At 42.1% G+C, this 22140-nt stretch overlaps 1 protein-coding gene across 1 annotated transcript; it reads left to right on the forward strand.

Moving 5' to 3' along the window:
• The first annotated feature begins 1798 nt into the window (after positions 1–1798).
• On the forward strand, positions 1799–19465 carry ca8 (carbonic anhydrase VIII). Its single transcript, XM_069685334.1, has 9 exons — positions 1799–2048; positions 5858–6049; positions 6313–6437; positions 9686–9781; positions 10959–11021; positions 11158–11206; positions 12146–12258; positions 15292–15483; positions 19346–19465. Exons 1-8 carry the CDS (start codon positions 1976–1978, stop codon positions 15424–15426), a joined length of 846 nt encoding a protein of 281 aa, XP_069541435.1. The 5' UTR covers positions 1799–1975; the 3' UTR covers positions 15427–15483; positions 19346–19465.
• The last annotated feature ends 2675 nt before the right edge of the window (positions 19466–22140 follow it).

Here is a 22140-nt window from a genome sequence, read left to right on the forward strand (position 1 = left end):
GAGCTGCAGCCAAAAAGCCTCCGACATGGAAACAAGGCCATGCGACTCAAAGATGCACGAAAACATAGGAACTGGGCTGCAGAGAAATGGCAGCAGGTGCTCTGGACTGATGAGTCAGAATGTGAAATATTTGGCTGTAGCAGAAGGTTGTTTGTTCCTGAAGGGCTGGAGAGCGCTACAATGAGTGTCGGCAGGCAACAGTGAAGCACGGTGGAGGTTCAGGGTAAAGAAGAACAAGAAGTCCTGGAAGTGATGGTCTGGCCCCCACAGAGCCCTGATCTCAACATCATGTCTGTCTGGGGTTACATGAAGAGACAGAAGGATCTGAGGAAGCCTACATCCACAGAAGATCTGTGGTTAGTTCTCCAACATGTTTGGAACAACCTACCAGCCGAGTTCCTTCAAAAACTGTGTGCAAGTGTACCGAGAAGAATTGATGCTGTTTGAAGGCAAAGGGTGGTCACACCAAATATTGATTTAATTTAGATTTCTCTTCTGTTCATTCACTGCATTTTGTTCATTGATGAAAATAAACTATTAACACTTCCATTTTCCATTCACAGCCTAAAACTTTTGCACAGTACTGTCTATACATTTAAAAAACACACAGCATCTATAGACAGGAGATGCAATGGTGCAATAGAGAGTGCAGAGGTGCAGAGATAAATATGGTTGTTATGGTTGTTATGTACCAGAGGTCGATGGATGTAGTATTTACAGTATTTACAGAGAATGTGGATTGGCCTTCGATGATCATTCACCATAATTCATAAATCTTTTAGAAGCCAACATTAGGCTGCTACTGTCCCATCCCTCCCTTTGCCTATGAACTGCAGCCCATGTTCCGCTTTTACATCCACAGTGTGGTAACAGGGGACCTTGCCTGCATTTAGATAGCTCAGAGGACAATTTCCTGATAAGGAATGTGGGGCAATTAACATCAGCAGCCTGGAGGAGATGAATTAATAAAGACAGAAATTAAGCAAGGAGAAAATGGGGACCATGAACTGTCATTGCTCTTGACTTTTTAAACATTTAATTCTTTTTTACAAATATAAAAATCTATTTTTTACTGTGGAAATTCAAAACCTCTAAAGTATAACAGCACCGACATGTCAGTCTCTTTTGAAAATATTACGGTCTGACCACTGTGCCTCATGAAACACTGTGCCAAAAGTGAATATGGGTGTGGTGAACAATTTCACTATCCAGTGTTTTTCCATCCATCTTGAAGTCATCATGGCTGGAGAACAGTTTACTCTTTCACTCTCTCCAGCCTGCAGTTCTCATCTGCTGCTGTTTCGTTCACCAGCATGACCTTCCTGACAGCCTTCAAACACACACACGCACGCACACACACACACACACACACACACACACACACACACACACACACACACACACACACACACACACACACACACACAAACACAATATCACTAGGGTACCCACCACAGCAGAAAGGTTAAGAGAATATAACATACAAACTAGAATCTAGAATGATAGAGAAACTAGAATAACGATGTTTTCAGACAGCCATGAATAAAGGGAGCACAGAAGGAAAGTGAAGAGAAACAACCACAGATCTGTATTGTTTGAAAGAAAGCCAGAGTGAGCAAGCACACCTGCAGTGAGTAAGAGAGAGAGAGAGAAAGAAAGGAAGACAGAGAGGAAGAGAGAGAGAGATAACAGCAGAGCAAAGTGGAGAGAGAGGAAGAGGAGGAGCATTAGAGAGTAAAGAGACATACAGAGAGGCACAGAGCTCAGCACACATCAGTTTGTAGCTGGTAGAGGAAAGAGCAACAGAGGACGCACAAGGAGAAGAAGAGAAAACTCAAGTAAAGAAAAGCCATAAAGAAGTTGTTTCTGGGAATCCGGCCAGCAAACTGCAGAGACTTCAGGTTGTGTGAAGTGAACGGACAAAAGCGTGTGACTGGGAGTCTGTTGGGAGGACAGACTGGTTTTTACTCACACCATGGCTGACAATGTGAATGAGGAGTCGGATTATAACCCAGGGAAAGACGAGCTGGACTGGGGCTACGAGGAAGGTAGGGTGAACCCAGCTTTGTTATTCTCAAGACACATGTCGGAGTGTTGACACATGTTGTAGATCCGGATTTTATGTTGCACTGTACAAATGTCACAAAACAAATAATTGTTAACTTAGCTCTTCTTCCCTTCTTCCCGATTACTGTAACACATACATCTGTTTAATGTGCTGTTTGAGTGTGTTCCTTCAGCAACCGGGACCTTTCATTAAAACAGCAACATTAGTTTGTTTGGAATATAGACATCGTAAGCTGAAAGGATGGGCTCACCTTTATGCTTTGCCTTGAGTGCAAAACATCAATAAAACCCTTATCAACATGAATCTTGTGGATTATCACATAAACTTATTCATCATGATATCAACAATTTTGCTGACACAAATCGTTTGGAGCTCTGGAATTAAAGGGGCGCTCCACAAGTCTAAAAGTATGCTGCTACAGAGTTGGGTAACTCACAAACATTGATAAATAATGTGACCAAAGGCCGTGGTTGTTATTTATTCTACAGTTTCTAAAGTAGAAATCCTGTTTGCCACGAGCCTCGTCCACCGAGTCTGATGTGCTTACCTTTGTCACAACATTGTTTAAAAGAATATTTAATTCATGTTCATAGTTACACTTCTTGTCTTTATTGTTTATTGGTGTTGTCTTTCTTTTATTGCTGCTTTACTGAGCACTGAGGGATGCCTTCTGATATTGAACTGTTCAGTTCTTATTGTAAGTATACCAACTGACTTGTACACATGAATGAGGCAATAATGTGTGGCATGAAAATAAAGTGCACTGCTGAAAGCTTTTGTCCTGAACTCTAAAGTAAAGGAAAAATAATTGCATGTTCTATTAAACCAGAAAATATATTTAAACTTTAACATAATATTTGTATTGGTTGGTATTTTTCATCCAGAGAACCATTTTGTGAATATGACATCACAAACCTCCAGCAGAACACTTGTGAGGATGAGTTTATAAGATCTGCTTTTTGGGGGAACTGGATTCAGAATGTGAACTTCATGAGCCACAATTACAGGGAAAGATCACATTTTTTAAGTGGGGTTGTGTTAGGTACTCATCAATGCACAGTGTGTAACCTACATTAGTTGTGGTCAGCACTAGCCCTGTTTGGAGAAGCTGACCAGAGTACCAACAGGGAAGCTCAGCGACGTAGAGCTGTGGACAGGGCTGTAGCATAATGTCGCCACTCAAAGAGTCCCAAATTACAAAGAAACACTTTAAGTGTGTGTAATATCTTTTTAATACTCACTGCCCCACCATGCTGCCGTCCCTATTCTGTGGCACTACATTATTTAACTGTGATGATGCTCTGCTTCTGCTGGATAGGTACAAAACCAGATTCTGCTTTGGGATTCTGCTGAAATAAGATATGATCATGTGACGTACAGAAAGGGTCAACATTTGTTGTAAGAGCAGGAGAAAGAGGTCCTCTTTTACACACACACAAACACACACACACACACACACACACACACACACACACACACACACACACACACACACACACACACACACACATACTCATACACATGAAGGTCAGTAAATTCAGTAAAGGTAGTTCAGCTTTGACTGGATTTGTAACCATCTCAGAGAGGCATCTTTTTTAGTATTTCAAGGGGACACCTACATTGCCTCAGTTTTAATCATGTAACAGAAGAACAACCTCTATTCCTTTTTTTATCTCTTCAGAAAGTTCACAACAATAGGGACAAATGAGAAAGATAGTATTAGAGTATAGTTATGATAGTTCAAATGGATAAATGGATACATCTACTTTGCAGGGAAAGCTTCACAATCATGTGTTAGCTTTTCAAACCGAGCCACTAAAGTAAGTCTGTGGAGGAAAACACAGTATTTTTCAGTGTTTCAGTAATGCAGTTATGTCATAAAAATCATGGTGGTCAACCAGACTCTCAGTTGGCAGTATGACTGCAGATGATTTAGCAATGCAATCTTGTTTTATACACGCCAAAAGTCACCACTGCAGCCCTGCAAGAGCAGGCACAAACAGAAGTCGCACTGCTCCTTTCTGTGCATTGCAGCTGCAGTGAAACCCTCCAGCCCTTAGTAAATTGTTGTCATGGCTTTAGTTGCTGAGGAAAGAGGGAATGTGACGGGTCCCCTCAGCCCCTCAGTCCCCTCAGAATGTGCAGTCAGACAGTGTGAAGTGCTTGTTTCTGCCGTAGTTGCAGTAGAGGGACATGCTGTGAGTCTACAAGTCTGTCCTAGTTACTGTGACAGGCTAACCCTTTTCTGCAACCACAACCTGTTTCAGTTTGTTATTAAGCACTTTCCACTTGTCTCCTTCAGTCTTTCTCCCCTGCTTACACAATTTTTTGTCACTGTGACAATCACACCAAAAAATCCCTGTTCACAATCTAGACACTGAGAGGAAGCAGAGAGGGGAAGAGTGGAGGGGAAGCGGGAGGAAAAGGCAAACAAGGATAACAGGCTAATTTGAACCACCCTAGACTTCAGAGTGAGGAATGGTTTATGTCTGACACCACTCTTGCTGAAATGACTCCTAAGCCCCCTTCACACTTTCCTTACAATTTCAGGACATTTAGGTCCTGATGTTTTCCTGCCTTTTACCCATGTGAGACCAGTGACGGACATGCTTGCACAACTTGAAATACTTGGTTTGGTCTATGCGAAGACGGCCGCCTGGTTGTTGCATGGGGAGTTTTTAGCTGGTTAAGAAACCGACTGAAATGAATACTGATGCCTACATGACCTACAAAGGCAAACATGACCCTCAGTGAGAAGACTGAGTGTTTCTGTATAGTTCTTTTTTATGTCTGTCACCGCTGCCATGGTTAGATTTAGATTAAGCTTCGAATAACCATGACCTGGATGACTGAGAACCTTCACAGCCAGGGAAGATATGCTCAAAACACACAAATCTGTCTCCTCCAGACAGACACTTTTTCTTTGTTGATGCAAACCTGGTTCTGACTATCTTGTTTCTAAGTTAAAGAGCCAGTATGGGTTTGGCAAACTGATCTGTCTGTTTTACATTTGGTTGTAACTGTTACCCTCTCGGCATGTCAGTTTGTGTAATAGAGCAGACCTATAGATTTGTGTCTATTCTGGCAAACAAAGGTTTGGAGAGGCAGAACCTGACACATTACAGCTTTTACAATCTACTGCAGTGTGAATGTGGATTCACCTTGGAAAGCTGACTTGGTCAATGTACTGTATTCTCATGACTCCATCATACTAGTTTATAGTCGAGCTTCTTCACTGATGACTTAACAGGCTGGTTAATTTAAAGTTACCGCTGACTGACAGTATAAGGGAAAAATTGGATAGTGTTGAGTTTCACTTACAAATCTAACCGGTGTTTGTTACACATGGTTCATGTTTGTCCACTTTATACTTGTCACTACATTTAAGAGGGTTATATCTTACTGTAATGTAACAGTCAAAGTTATACCACTTTTACAGTACAATGTTTTGTCTTAAAAACATATGGAAAACTTGAGGCATGCTAAATATGTTTGTGGATGATTCAATGTTTAAGTAGTTTCTCAGGTAAACATGCATCATCATGGTTTCAGCTTCTCACATCCCACATCATATCTTTAAGAACAAGAATATGAAATGATTCCTCTTTGCTTGGATTTTGCTTGCAGTGTTTCATAGTTACAGTAAGATAATGCACTGTTGCACACCAACTTTGCTATAGAGTGAAGAGACAAAAAGACACTGAAGAGAAAGACATGTATGGTACATGTAATGTGTTTTGTGTGTGTGTGTGTGTGTGTGTGTGTGCTCGGGCCTGTTCTCACCTACAGGTGTAGAATGGGGACTCCTTTTCCCAGCAGCCAACGGCGAATACCAGTCTCCAATTAACTTAAACTCCAGGGAGGCCCAGTATGACCAGTCCCTCCTGGATGTTGGACTATCACCAAATTATGTTGTGTGTCGAGACTGTGAGGTCATCAACGACGGACACACTGTCCGCATCATTCTCAAGTCCAAGTCAGGTGACTCTCAGGAGACATGACGACCTGTCAATACACAAAATGCATTGATTCAAGAAGTGATAAGAAAGCAGCAAGCTTTTTGCAGCTTTTTTCATGTGATTTTTGCTGACAGTCAGTGTGGTTTCGCGTGCATTTTGTCCCCCCACACATTTATTTAATGTGTGGCCTCTTTTTCTCACTTTCACTTTTATTCTGTTTGATTTGTCTTCTGCTTCCTGTATGTTGTTGCCCACAATGCCCCGGGTTTCCTGCTCGGTTGCCAGTGGTTACTGGGGGTCCATTGCCTAGCGATCATGAGTATGAGCTTCATGAGGTTCGATTCCACTGGGGCAAAGAGAACCAGAGAGGATCAGAGCACACTGTCAACTTCAAGGCTTTCCCCATGGAGGTAGTGAAAGCACACACACACTCACACGCACACACACACTCACACGCACACACACAAAAGACAACCAGCGATCACATGTTTAGTCTTCTCCTTTAGATAACATGGTAGCTTGTTGAATCCTTGAACACAAACTCTTCTTAAGTAACGCTTTTGAAATATGAAGCCAGAGATGAAATCCTGTTACTTCACAGGTTGAAAGTATGCATGTGCTAATAGTGAGTTTTAGAGATGTTGCATGAGGCCTGTTTTATTGCTTTGGGAAAAGGGAGATTAAGAGATTCCTCGCTGTCTTCAGTCTTGCTGTTCCCGTCTAAGCTAGGCTAAACGCTTCATGACCCCAACTCTGTACTTGAAGCAAACATGAGGCTGACATTTGTGTTCTCAACCTCATCCTCATCCTCATCCTCATCCTCATCATCATCGTATAACTCTATTTCAAAGAGACAGTGAATCAGGGAAATATTGAACTTTTTACTTTAAAGGTCACAATTTGGAAAACAGGTTTAAGCCATGTCCTGACTCTACTGTCTGGCTTTAATCTGAATATTAAGTTCAAAGGTGAAAACTTGGAAATGGAACTGCTACACCAGCACATTGTGATGGATCTGTTTGAGTAATAGTAAAAGACACCTTGGGCCCTATTTAGACGACAGAAGGTGCACAGTCTGAAGCGCATGTCGCTAAGTGATTCAGGGCGTGTCCGACTGACTTTTGCTTGTTACAAGGCGCACAATCTGGGCACAAACCGAGGCACAAGGCACAAAGAGGTTGGCTTAAGTCCCTGGATTATTCATATGAGTGTGTCAGCTCTCATTCCCTTTAAGAGCCCGGTGCACCTGCAGGCAGGCGTGTTGATATTTACATGGCGGATTTCAGTTATTCTTCTTACATAAACCAGACCCTGACCGGCATATTCAACTTATTTCTTTCCACTGTGTCCTTGAACACGCAGAAAAAAAACACAGGTCACTGTACGATACATGTCGAAGCACGGATGTTAAAGCCACTGAAGCGATCCCAGCAGAAACGAAAATGAAAAGAGGCATGTGTACATTTACGCACGAGGCACAGCATTAATGATTTAAATCTCCAGAAGCACAGGATCTTTGATTAAAGTTCTGTGTGCTGACCATCAAAGAAAGGTCGGTTTGTTTACTTATTGTTGTGGCTGTATCCTCTTGCGTAATGGACACTCTGCGAAATGGGACTAACTGGACAGTGTATTAATATCTGTGGGCATGGTTGTCGGTGCCACAGGTAGTTATGCTTGAGGATTGTAATAAATGTACCTCTTAAATGTGTGTGTGTGAGTGTGTGTCTGTTTCTGCGTGTATTATAGAGAGCGTGCGTCAGAATGAGCGCCTTATGGAGAGCTTTGTGTTGATCTCTGTAGCTTTTGGCCCGTGCGTGGCTCGAGCAGGAATCTCCCTGAGGTGAAGCAGGTGTGTGTGGAGGCAGCGGTGAGCTGGTCCACGTCTTCCTGCACTTCTCAGCAGATCGGTAACAAACCGAAAGCAGTATCATGATTTAATGAGACGAGGGAAACCAAAGCTTGCAGCCGGTCCGTAAACAACATTTTTTTTGTCAAACTACGCCAAAGACTTTAGACTGTAGACCAGGTTTTTGTTGGTCTAAGGTGAAGTCGCCTTCTGCGTCCTCTAGATAGCAACGCGCCACCCGTCTGCCTGACCATACCTCATTTCAAACCCAACACGGCCATGGGCGCTAACGGTGGCGCAAGATCACTTGCTATTTACACAACGTGGGTGCTGGGCGGGAAAATGACGACTACGCCGGGTGGACGATAGCAATGACACTTGCGCTGCATGCTTTGCGCTGGGTGGACGATAGGGCCCCTTATTTTAACAGACATGTTTGCTGTACTGTTTGTCTCAATTTAAGGGAATTCTACTAGGAAATAAAGGGAATATATTATACTTATGATATAGCTCATCTGACTGCATCCAGAACACGTCAAAAATTATTCTGAAACAAATCAATCATCCTGAATTAAACACATCCCTTACTCTGAAGTTAATGACAGAGTAAGTTAAAGAGAGAGTAGTCTCGCTTGTTGCTCATCTCTGCTGAGAGTTGCAATGAGAGAAGCACTAACTGTGTAAGGCTTAGATATCTAGATGTCTGCTTTGGTTAAGTGAAATGGTCTTTGGCTGATACAACCTTTTTGTTGGAGACCTTGAACATGTTCAGGATTGTTTAACAAATGTCAAAAGGCTCCGATAAGTCCTTTCAATCATTTTCAACATCTTCCGTTTAAAGTCTTAAATCATTACGAAATTGATCTACTAACAAACACTTTCCACACACGAGAGACATGTTCCATCTTTAACACGAACATGCACACTGTAGTTTATTACAATCTATCCCCAACACACACATACTCACTGGCTTGTTGCTAAAACATGCATTATATATATTTAGTCTTTTTTAAGGGATAAAACTTTACTGAATGTGTTTAAACGGTAAATGTTTTTAAAGGTCATGGGTAGAAAAAGTATGTCAACAGTATTTTAAAAACTCCATATAGAGGTCAAGATAGCTTTTCATGACTTTTGTGGAGCACAAACTCGATGCACAGGAGTCTCAGCTCAGTCTACTGGATGACAACTCAGCAAGCACTGAGATTTTATGTGGAACATTTATTTCCCAGTGTTTCTATATTAAAGCAAGATGATGAAGACGGACCATCTTTGGCATACTCAGGCTGTTTGAGGGGCAGGGGCAAAAAAAAGGGGGCAACCGCTGTACGCCATAGGCCACTAGTGTGCCGAAAGTTGTGATGGGAAACCACGACGTGGGCATTTTAAATATAGAGGCATACCATGAGGGCACATTGTGTCACAAGTAGGAGTGCAGAGGTCAACTCATTTTCTGACATGTATCATTTACACACTGGAAGAGGACCCAGAGGGCACCTTAGCATTTTTTCTCAAAGACAGGGGCATCCATGAGGGAACTTCCGCAGCGTTTGCCCCCCTGAGTACACCACTGAGCACAGTGGCAGCTCTCAGTCAAAAACCGATTTGTGTTCTGGTCTGATATTTTCCTGTTTCAGTGGACACGTTTCACAGTCCTTTCATCCTGTTCACATTCACTTGACATGAGAGCTCATCAGAAAAGCCCTCAGTCAGCCCCAGCTGGTGCTTTCCCCCTCTCTTCCTAACATCTGCTCCCTACACCTGTTAACAACAATGACCTCTCAAACTCTGTTGTCTCTCTCTCCGTAGCTCCATCTGATTCACTGGAACAGCACTCTGTTTAACACTTTGGAGGACGCTCTTGGGAAGAAGAATGGCATCCTCATCATATCTCTTTTTGTGCAGGTAAATTACGATATACATGGACATATACACAAATAACATAAGCCAAATTCAAGCTTTACAAATGTGAGTTTTTACGCTCCCTTATGATTATGAATGTTCCCAGCATAAGTCATTTAGTTCTGCAAACCAACTTTTGATACACACTCCTGAACGTCTAGTCAGCTGGTGCATCGCTGTCTTTTCAGGATTTTGTTTGGCTCTTTACAGACATCATTAGCCTTAATCTTTTTACTACGTGTATGTTATATAACCTTTTCACGATATATGCAACATTATATGTATTGTTGTGTCAAGGTGTGTAGTAGTTGGACCCAAAAGCAGAGACAGAAGGAGAAAGTTCAAAGTTATTTATTAAACTAGCAATTGAGGTTGAAGATGAGAAGTTCATCTGAAGCCGAGAGCAGGGAGAAATGAGGCAGGCAGACAGAGATCCTGGGTGGCTGATGAATCTGTGACACAGGTAAACCAAGAGTTATTTGAGAGTCAAAAACACGAAAAAAGATCCACAGATCAAGAGGAGTAGAAGAGCCGGGGTATATATACTGCAGGAGCTGATGATGTGCAGGTGGATTGGCAGCAGGAGGGTAATTGATAGCCACGCCCAAAGACACACACACAGACAGAGAAAAAACACACAGGGGAACAACAACACACTCAAGGAGGGGAAAAAACAACTGAAACACGAGGCATGAGGGCACAGCCCAGACCATGACATGTTGTTTAACGTTCCCTCTCCATAAAGATATTCACTTCTTCAGCACATCTGTGGCTTTAAAGTTTTCCTTCTAGGATTGTAGGATTAAATATCATATTCTTCGACATTTCTATTAAATGATCCAAAAACTTTGAGAGAGTTCTGAGACACAGCAGCTGAGAACAACCCGTCAAGTAAATGAATAAAAGCATTAAAAAGCAGCGTCCTTCTGGTTTCACCACAGGCTGCCCTGACCTCTAGTCCTAACCCTGTCAACCTCACACGTCCTGTTTCTGACAGCTCCTTTAGTCTATACTTCCTGTTTACTTCCTGATAGGATACAGCGGATGTAAACCAATGTCTTCTTGAAATAATATCTTTTAGACCATCACTGTTTATATTGTTTTTAGGAGATACATTAAAACGTTCTGCGTCCAGCAACAGATCACCCACTGACACTGACATGTGTTGCGTGTTTATCAGATTGGGAAGGAGCATCTGGGTCTGAAGGCCATCACTGAAGTTCTACAGGACCTGCAGTACAAAGTAAGAAGATGAATAAAAACACCAAACAGATGATAAAGATAACTTACTACATTGGATGAATGTCAGATGAATAGTTGCAGTGTTAAGCTGGACACATGGTGACAATCATTTCCGTTGTGTGCCGTGTTTCCTTCAGGGGAAGAACAAGATTATTCCCTGCTTCAACCCCAACACTCTTTTACCTGGTGAGCTGAAAACTTTTATATCACATGTGTTAGAAGTATATCAAGCCTGTGAATCCTTAACTGCAGTGAGTTTTAGATTATACCACCTTATACATCCTCTTAGGTAATCATCCATTCTTGACCCACTTATTCTTCATCACGAACTGAAGTCATGTCAGACAATGTTAGTGGATAAAGTAGAGGGGATAGCATTTCTATCTTTTCTAAATCTAGTTCTGACTCCCACTTTACAGATCTAAACCCCTTAACAAATCTTTAAATGCAGTTGAGGATCAAGATTGTACTCTTAGCTATAGTTCTGCTTTTATCAGCATCATTTGGACACCACAGAGATGATGTGCTGACATGCTGTGAGGCTCAAACTACACTGACATTAATTAAAACTGTGGGGTGATCCAGCTGCACATAATATTATGAATAATTTTTAATTAAGGAAATAATACCTTTGCTCTACAGGTCACAGAAAGTGTCCACATTGTAACAGTAGCTGAAATTCAAGTTATTAAAAACGGCTTGAAAGTGGAAAAATAGTTTGGTTGACCACACTTTAAAATATGTAAGGTGGTGCAATGTGTATTCAGTCAGCCTCTTTACAACTGTGGTGCTGAGTTAGCACGTTTGTTTATGTCATAAGTCCTGTGTCAGACCGAGGCGAACGATTGGAGCAGAGCTTCATGAATAAAAACCAGATTTCAGATAAAGCCGGCGAGCAGAGCCAATCCCTGTACCTACACCTTCAAACCCTTTCAGACACAATCAAACAAAAAGGTGCTTTCTGGAATTATTGTGCGTTTTGCTGCTCTCTGATTATTACTTATCGTGGAGCATCGACTCCACTCACCGTTTCTTTTCAGGAATGTGAACAGTGGTCTGGGAATAAAAGCTGCTTTCACTAAGCCTTTGAATGTGTTTCTCATTAAATGTTTCCTCTGCCCTCAGACCCCTTGCTGAGAGACTACTGGGTGTATGAAGGGTCTCTGACCACACCTCCTTGTAGTGAAAATGTGACCTGGATCCTCTATCGCTACCCTCTGACCATCTCACAGCTACAGGTAAAACATGAACCTTCTGTTCTGCTCCTTCTCTCTGCCTGAGGCTAGATGCACATGTATTAGACACCAGCAGCAGCAGCATTATGGGTAATGTAGTCACAAGGAATAAGAATGTGATTCTGCTGCATTGATTGTTATCCTTTTACTGTCGTGCAATGTTAGGAGGGTAATACTCAATATGAAGATGATTGGCAAACTCTGCAGGCAGCTGTTGATAAACAAGAGTAAGCTTCTCGTTCAGCATCAAACAGACAGGCTTAGTTTAGAGACTAACATGGCACAGAGAAAAATTGCGTGTGACACAAAAGCAGAGCTAAAAGAAGAGCAAACACAGAGACTCACACTCATAAGATGAATAAACAGTTGACTCCAAATGAATACACATGTTGAACTGGATGTGTAAATAGCCACTGTTTGTTAGCATGTTAACCATTCAAACGTTCTTCCGTCCTCTAGAGCTGATAATCTTACAAAAAGCTTTCAAACCTACAGGAAGTCAGAATGTCTTCCCCTGCCCAGTACTGTGCCGGCTGCCTTACTGACACAGCCAAGCAAAACAAAATGTTACCGTTTCATAAGTCAGACCTGTGCCAGAGTTAGAATGTTCTCAGCCGACCATTTTTACAGACATGCTGGATATACTGTTCATTAGTATAACAAACTCACAGTTAAGGTGTTTGCATTGACATTTATTGTTCCCTCTTTTCAGATGAGTCGATGTTTTAATGTGATTTGTGATTTGTATATTACTCACCGTAACAACAGTCTGATCATCAGTGTAATTAGTATTGTGTATATTGTATAGAAGTTATCTGGCAGAGTAAACTATAAGAAAATATATATTTCTGTACCAGTTACGTCCTTCTTTCACTTCTGATCTCAGATTTTCTACTTCCTATCCAAAACAGACATCAGTGTCTATGCCAGGCCCTCTTGTGGTTTCCACCTGAGACTGTGGCATTTACCACAGTACAGGAGGCCTGAAAGGGATAGCTCGGAGTTATAGAAGTGGGGTTGTATGAGGTACTTCTCAATAGTAAGTCTACTACGTACAGTAGATAACAGTCAGCACGGCCCCTGAGAAGCTGGCTGGCTAAGCAAAGCACCGCTGCAGACATGGTCAGGAGTACCACGTACTTCAGCCACCTAAAAGAGTTCTACATATAAACAAACATTACAGTTAAAGTGTACGCTGTATTTTAGTTTTTGTCACCGCTTCACATTGACGTCAGACAGCACTTTCCCTCGGCACTATGTCTTACTCTGACCCTGTATACACATGCAGCGCACGGCACGGGATCAGCTGTTTAGGTCAGCGGTTTGTAGAAGAGACAACAAATAAAAGAAAATACAACATTATGGAAACGACAAAGTGGTGTTCACGGTGGGGACTAGAGGACATTTTCCTACGCATGTCGTGGTGTGTTTTTGCCATATGTCGGCTGTTTGTGTCAGAAAGTGCAGCGGCTAGCACAGACTGAAATCAAACTTCACTTTTCTGAAGATATCACCGTTGGTGCTGGTTTGTCCCAAACTGTTCAAATAACGAGTGATTACCTTATAGAGTTCTGGCACCATTCAAATTATGTCTAATTAGCTATTTGTAATTCATCTTTGCAAAGTACTCCTATATGTACAGATGACTGTTTCTGGTTTATGTTGAAACAGAGGAAAGCAGATTTTCAGGCACATTTGTGTTGTAAGGAGCAACTTATTTCCTATCATTTGTTAGTAGTGAACCATTTGAATGCTCATCCAAGTTAGTGTCAGTAAAACTAACCGGTAATGGTGAATCTGAAAATATGTGTATCATGTCTTTGCCTTTGTATTGTGCTGCAACTGCTGACTTTGTTGATAAGCAGGCCAAATAACAATAACCTACTTCCTGTTACTTTTAGAACAGCAGACCTGTCTCTGTCACCTCATGCAGTACCTTTGTCTGCTGCACCTCTCCCTTAGGCCTCCTCCAACTCTCCTGCATCTCCTCAAAATGTCCCACAGTTTCATAACCTTTGCATTCTTCTATCATCAGCACAGGATTGTGTTTTTTAAAAGGCATTCTGGGAAATGTAGAACATGAAAACTACAATGCAATAATTATGACAGAAAGATGACATGATTACAGCCCAAGTGTTATACAACAGCAGGTCCTGCTTACCTAGAGTGCACACCTCCAACATCCGGCTATTACTGACTGCTAAGAGACCAAGACTGTGTGCTCAGTGCATATGTGCATGCAAAAATGTGTGTGTGTCAACAGTTGCTATGCCTGCAGGTTTTGCACTTTGACAGTGGGCTATAAACCCCCTTTTAGTCAGCTGGTTGGTTCAGCACAGGATCTGTTGTTTGTTTTGGCCTACTCGTCAGCCACTCTACAGAAGGTGTGTAAAAGTGATAGCATCAGTGGCCGCAGTAACACATGAACAGGAAGTACATTTTTGGATCCTTTCTGTCAGTTTTGATTGTAACATTTTTCTGTGTGAAGGGAAAAAATAATAGATCAATCAAAGTCTTCCCCCCGGGGATTGATAAAGTATTTCTGATTCAGCTCTGTATAAATACAGATTGTTGACACATCCTCTGTGCTTTCTTTTGGCCATTGTTGTACATGGAGTCACAAGAAATACTTGCTAAGAATGCTTTTATACTCTTTTATTCACTGTTTTCACAGCTATGATACCTGCCAGCTGTCTTTAGATGATAACATTTCATTTCCACACTATCATTATGTCATTACAGGGTATTTTTCTGTTATCAGGGACTCAACATGGGTCCCAGTCTTCTAATCTTTTCCAAGCCAGGCTCCTTTAACTCAGCACTGAAGGCCTATCACCTATCAGCAGGGCACCTAACAGCTTGAGGAAAGCCGAATTATGGGGCCAAAGCAAGTGTATTTGAGCAACCAGATTTTAGGGATCATTCAGTCATGCAAACTGAAGATAGTGAATATTGGTAATCAGCTACTTTAGTCTTTAGGCATGTCATTACTGACCTTTTTTAACCTGGTTTCAATACATTCTTTTCTGTCTGCAGATTGAGGAGTTTCGGAGGCTGCGGTCCCATGTGAAAGGGGCGGAGCTGCCAGAAGGGAATGACGGGTTGTTGGGGGATAACTTCCGTCCCACGCAGCCGCTCAGTGACCGAACAGTTCGTGCCGCCTTCCAGTGATTGTCACTTTTCACTGCCGATTCGATACTATGGGACCTTATAGTAAAAGTATAAAAGGTAACATTGTTACAGTGACTTCTCCTGTGTACCATTTTAAAATACAGTAGCTGCTGCCCACAGTAAAATGATCATCCTGAAGTATACAGTGTGCCTGTTGTAATACTCAGAGCAACATCTGCCTCTAAAGTGGCTAAATGCGTCATTGTGTTTGGGCAAGTCACTCACTTTGTCAGTCAGGTGTTTGGTGCAGAGCAGGTACTGTACAGAACCTTTATCACAGCTCTTTCACTGAGAAGTGAGAGTGAACCAAAGCAGAAGCGCACATGCTCTCTGAAGCTGAGGGAAACTGACACTTCACTTTATAAGTAGTCATTCATTCCATTGTTAATGCAAAAGCACTGATAAGTGTAGCTGTAGTTTGACATGTGCATAGAAGAAAGTCTTAAGACAGAAAGTAAGATAAAGGAGAGTGAGTAAAACCTTTGCAGCGTTTTTGAACACATCATCAAACACTGTTCTCTGTGTTCATTTCCTCACAAGGCACAGACTTTTAATGGAAGTAGGTGTGCTGTCCCTGAGGTGTGTGGGTCCTCTGAAACCAGAAAGTAATGGATCAAGCCCTGGAAGAACTAACCCAGTTCACTTACTAATCTGGGTCTAGCCTATATACAGTATGTAGTGTATGATGGGAGCCCAGATTTAGCTCAGCAGCACTGCGGCAGGAGGACAGGGCACAACTTCTGCAGCTCAGAGGGGAGACGGGGGATAAAAAAAGACGAATGCGGCCTTAGAACTGAAAGTGTCAGCTTTCAGCTCATAAGGGCACATTGTTTCTAATATTAGGGATATCACATCTTTGTGTTTAATTTCTACATGTCAGCATGTTGACATGTGTTGGGCTGTAATACATTATTTTCTTAACAACATTCTTCTCTCTGAAGCTTTCACATCACTATCAGGCGTCCTTGGTACACTAGACTATGTCAAGGAGAGGAGGAACACAGCGTCTGGCCTAGAGGACATGATCTCATTTGACCCTGGTGCTGTTTTAGTTGACATTTATTACATACAATATGTCACATCTGTGTCATTCAAGGGATGTTTAAGCTGTGTCATGCAGAAATTTACTTCAAATAACTTTCCGCATTCAGTTTAACGTCTTCTCTCTCTAAATGGGTGCGTTTACAAAAAGTTGGAAGGCTTGCAAGAGGCAAAGCCTGACAAAATGCTGGATCCTGCATTTCCGCTGAAGCCACATGTGACGACTGACTGACAGGGGGACACTTTAGTGTGTGTGTGAATGGGTGAATGTGACATGAAATGTAAAAGCAGCTTTGAGAGGTTGCAAGACTAGAAAAGCGCGGTATAAAAATGTTTTGCAGATGTCACATTGGCAGCCACACGAAAACCTTGAAAGTGATTTTTTTTAATGGTATTTCAGTGATGAGCTATGAAGCTATGAAATGTAATGATTAAAACAGTTAAAACAGAAGAACAATTTCACTGAATACAAGTTCTTACCGACTGAAGGTCGTGTTAAAGATATAATCTCGAAGATTTTCAATAAATAAATTTCTGTTAAGTCTCTATCTATCACCGATTGAGGTAACACAATGGTGATTGAGCCTATGGCCCACTGGTGAAAGCCTTTGCATTTGCAATATATTGTATTATTATGGATTGGGTGTCTGTGGCGACCTTTGCATAAAAAATCACAAGCGGCGCCCAGTTAGTGACGCGTTTTCCATCAGCCAGCAGTGGTTGGTCTGCCAGAGAGGGTAGGCGGAGCTAAGCGGCTGCTTTTCCGCTCTCTGCAAGTGTTGCGAGTAAACAGTAATCTACTATGGCTGAACAAACAAAGAAAAGATGGATGACTACAGATACAACTTCAAAAATAAGTGAAAATCCAAAGAAAAAGAAACAAACTCGACGCTCAGATGAAGCAAACAGTCTGAAAAGGAAAGCGAGGAAAATCAAGAGTTACAACCGTTACAAAGGGAGCCAACCGTATACGTCTGCATAAAATGGGAAGTGTCTCACAATCACTGGTTATCGCCAATGGTGCCACCAAAGAGAACGCAACTGTTACCTACCAGATTAGACCTTTAAACAGAACAAAAAACATTTCAAAGAGCAACACTTGGGCATAAGGACAGGGCTGTGGGTGTTTCATAACCCTTTTACGCCAAGGCAAGGCAGTGAAGATCTGAACTGACCTATACTTCAAGGGACATAGAGGTGAGAAAAAGTGGAAGCTAAAATAGATGAGGGAAAAGTGTGTTGAGAGGAGAGAGACAGAGGGGTACTGTGGTGAAGTGAGGTGAGAATTCCAGAGGGATGAAAAAGGAGACAGAGGGAGGGCAGGGGAAGTGGAGAGGCAGCACAGAGGACTATTGTATATGCTGTAAACGGATACTAATCTGGTCCCACCAGCTCAAACTCATTCGAGCTAAAAAGTCTGCTGGTCTTACTTATACCAATGGGAATATCAGTAATCACTGTGTGATACTCTTACTTTCCCCATTAATAACTGGAGTAATGACAGCTCCCAGCTCACTCTCAGGATGGAAACATTTTGAGCACAGGGTGTGTATTTGAAAAAGACGTATGTGTGACTTATCTCCCGCTCCATCACACTGCTCCTGAACTCCTCTTACCATGAGTTAGAAGCATTCTCCCCCTGACTGCATCTGTGTTATGGGCACACATTGTTTCCTATCAGAAGTATGTTGCTGTGATCTCGACAGTTTACAAAGCAATCTGACAAATCAGGTTTACTCTTCTTGTAGCACAAATGGATGAAGTAAACATTTATTTACAAAACTTTGGAGCAAGTGTTGAGCAGCACTGAGCAGCACTGAGCAGCATTGAGCAGCATTGAGCAGCATTGAGCAGGTTTGAGCAGCACTGAGCACTGAGCAGCATTGAGCAGCACTGAGCAGCACTGAGCAGCATTGAGCAGCATTGAGCAGCATTGAGCAGGTTTGAGCAGCACTGAGCACTGAGCAGCATTGAGCAGCACTGAGCAGCACTGAGCAGGTTTGAGCAGCACTGAGCACTGAGCAGCATTGAGCAGCACTGAGCAGGTTTGAGCAGCACTGAGCAGCACTGAGCAGGTTTGAGCAGCACTGAGCAGCATTGAGCAGGTTTGAGCAGCACTGAGCAGCATTGAGCAGAATTGAGCAGCACTGAGCAGCACTGAGCAGCATTGAGCAACATTGAACAGCACTGAGCAGCACTGAGCAGCATTGAGCAGGGAAGCCAAGGAAATTTTGAGCTCCATGAGTGTACGGGGCAATTTCTCTCTGCTCTACCCAGCTCAATCCTCTGGTGGTTGAGTATCATCTGCATAACATAGAACATTTATGGACTATTCCTTTATAAAATTTCCTAGAGGACGCTACATAAGGTGAAAAGTATTGGTCTCAGCACAGAAATGGAAATCTATTTGATCAATAGGACTTAAACCAGATAAATGTGGTTCCATTAATGCCAACTGGACGATTTGTCCAAAGCATGTGTAACATTCACCAGTGCATCCCTGTTCTGTGGTCACACAGAAAGTCACACCACTGATTGGCTGCTCTCTTGTGGATCTTAGAGAAAAAGGGAACTATGATGAAGTCGCCTAAATCAAGATTATGTTCTTTAAAAAGAGATTTAATTATAGGCCTAGGATACCCTGTAGATTGACAGATAGGCTTCTCTAGCAGAGGGGTGAGTTTATTTTGGCACTGCAGATGGAAATATCCTGAACTTTTACAGAGAAGTTAACACCTTTCTCCAGAGTAGCTTTGTGTAAAAAAACTTTTTTCTGAGAGAAAGAGGGAGCTGCTCTTTGTAAGGTTTTACTTGGATGTTGAAAACATCTGGTTTCTCTTCTCTTTTAATCTGATCCACATTTTCTCTTTCTTTACAGGAGAGAAGAAAGAAGAGGTCAGAAGAGAGAGCCAGAAATATGGGAAGAGAGAGAGAGAAAGTTGTGTGTGTGTAGGTGTGTCCTCTCTCTCCCTCTCTCATTCTTACTGTGTAGATGTATACTTGTGTGTGTACTGTGTATGTGTGTGTACTGTGTATGTATCTAACAAGTATTATTATGTCGTGTGTGTGTGTGTGTGTGTGTGTGTGTGTGTGTGTGTTTATTTAAAGGAGACTTTACAATTGTTTGTCTCTGCTGTAAAAACAAGAGGAATCAAGAACCACAGACACACCCCTGCACACACACACACCCACACACACATACACGCACACACACAAACACTCACACACATATGCATTTAAAATCCTACTGTACTGACACATAAGCTGTGTCCAAATCCACGGGCTGCAGCCTTCGAAGGAGGCAGTCCACGGAGGATCCTCCATTCATAGCCTGTGTAGACGTTAAAGCCGAACTGAAATGAGACGGTCTGGTCTACCCTTGTGTCACCAAACGCTGCTCCGGTCGCCTAGCAACAGGTAGCTAGTGGGCTGACTAGCTGGCATAACTAACGTCGCGTAACTTAACTTCTTATTATAAAGATAATTTCTTTCAAGGGCCCTTTTGTTTTCTTAAACATGTGTAACACTAGCTATTCGATTGAGTTGAAACCAAAAACTTTTACATTTTAAAGTGAATTCCTCGGCCTTTTAAAAGTCCGCCATTTCCTTTGAATTAGCGCGCAATGCATCTCAGGATATGATGGGCTGCGAAGGATCCATCAGGTACATCCTTCACGGCCGGGGAAGCGGAGGACACATTTGTTGGACGCATCTGAAGGAGCCTCGAATTGGGACAGCCTTTGACGCGCTGCTGTGACGCAATCGGCCTTCAAATACGGCCTTCGAAAGCTGCAGCCGCTGGATTGGGACACAGCCATAGCGTGACAGAGACAGTGAAACACACCCAACATGCTTTACACACCAAAACAAACATACACACAAATTGTTTTGAGTGAACTGAATGGAAACACTGTCGGGAAACATCCTCATATTAAAACAAACTGAACATGAACACGTTTCTATGGATGAATCTGACCTTTAGGTGGAAGCAGAACAGACACCTTCACTGTGGTGGCTCCTCAATGTTCAGCCGTCCTAAAACAATAAAGCTTCTGTTACACTTTAGTTTTTAAGCACTTTTGTCAAAAGTTCCTTTTAAATAAAAATCTAACCATCAGTTGCCATTAACCCAAAGTAGAAACACATTTCAATAAAACTTAGTCCAAATCTTTTTTAGCTTCTTCAGAAAAAAAAACAGAAATAAAAGCCGAAGCCTCTGCTCACAGAAATCTATCAGTGACACTTCCTAAATGTCTGTTATTATTAAAGCCTCATGTCTTCATAACATTACAATCAGCTGAGACAGACAGAGTGATCCAGGCTCCTCCTGCTTATCTTTTGCTAGCTTGGTATGACATATTCTTTCTATTACATGGCACATTTGTTCACATTACTAAGCAATAAGTCTTGTTTAGAAATGTGTTCAGTCATAAGCTAGCAAGCTGCTGCTTGGTTTAGAGGTGGGGCAAAAAGCCTGTGTCATCAATTCAGACTGGTGTTGTGACTCTGAATAACCACCACAATCACAGAGAACACTGTCAGTCCCACACAGACTGACCAAAGCATCACGTCAGTCTGTCGCCATCTGCTGTAAGAGTGTAGGCTCTTGAGAGTGTAACACAAGAAGCAGCGGGTATGTTCGTCTTTAGAGCTACTTAACTGAAGCCTTATACTTTAACTCTCTGGTGACTGGCTCACGTTTTATAAGGCCACTTTAGAGTCCAGCTGTAATGAGTTGGAGGTTGGGTTTCAATTGATTTCCTTTCATTAAAGTACATACAATTGTGTGTTAATATTTGAGGCTTGTTTTCTGGCTGTGAGCAGATACTGGAGGATCAGCAGTGAGTGAACCCTCCATGCAGAGAAAGCTGTTGCCAGCTGAACCTTCTCCACATATTCCTACAAACAACAAACAAACATGAAACATGAGGAATGACGTAAAGCAAGTCTCAAATATTCTCACTTGACCTCCACCAGCTCAAGACCGTGAAATATCACACAGAAAGAGTCATCATGTAGATTTCAATCCATGAGTTGCTTGCTATCTTCTTTATATAGTATTTATTGCCACACATATCATACACACCGTGTAAGTTAATAGTAATAGTAAGTAAGTCAAGTCCTCCTGACATTTTACACCTGGCATTTAAATCTGATCTTCAGATGTTATCAGGAAAAACTCCAGTTAATGTAAGCTGATTGGACGTGACCGTATTGGGAGGTGTTCAGTCTCACCTTTGGATCCTCTCATAGAGCTGCATTAATATTAATACATTATGACCACGTTCTTTATACAAGCTCCAGTCCAGCATGTTGAATTGTGATGCCGCCTCCTCTTTCTAACCCAAGCTAGCCTGTCTAAAGCTACAAGTAGTAGCATTAGCTAGCAAGTGTTCTCATGTAAAAACATGATCTAGAAATGAATTCCCGTTGAGCGTGTGTGCGTGTGTGTGTGTTGCCTTAAAAGGTTGTGTCTGACAAACTGAGCTGCAATAAACTGTGAGAACTGATGACTGTTACTGTAAAGCAACAATAAACTACAACACTGAATTGAACTCATGTTTTTTTAGCCTGTTTCTCACAAACACGAACCGTAGTATTGTCTGTGTATGGGCGCTGGTTTAGCTCAGCGGTTAAATCGGCAGCTATATACAGAGGCTACAGTACTCAGTG

Source organism: Semicossyphus pulcher, unplaced genomic scaffold (genome assembly GCF_022749685.1).
Source record: "Semicossyphus pulcher isolate SPU_LCO1_2020_fin unplaced genomic scaffold, fSemPul1.0.p SCAF_7, whole genome shotgun sequence".
NCBI classification, from domain to species: Eukaryota; Metazoa; Chordata; class Actinopteri; order Labriformes; family Labridae; genus Semicossyphus; species Semicossyphus pulcher.

Excerpts from the sequence above, each read along its gene's own strand:
- ca8 (XM_069685334.1), top strand. The coding sequence starts at position 1,976 with ATGGCTGACAATGTGAATGAGGAGTCGGATTATAACCCAGGGAAAGAC. Across the intron at positions 6,050-6,312 it reads CATTCTCAAGTCCAAGTCAG|TGGTTACTGGGGGTCCATTG; the intron begins GTGACTCTCAGG and ends CTCGGTTGCCAG. Across the intron at positions 6,438-9,685 it reads TCAAGGCTTTCCCCATGGAG|CTCCATCTGATTCACTGGAA; the intron begins GTAGTGAAAGCA and ends CTCTCTCCGTAG.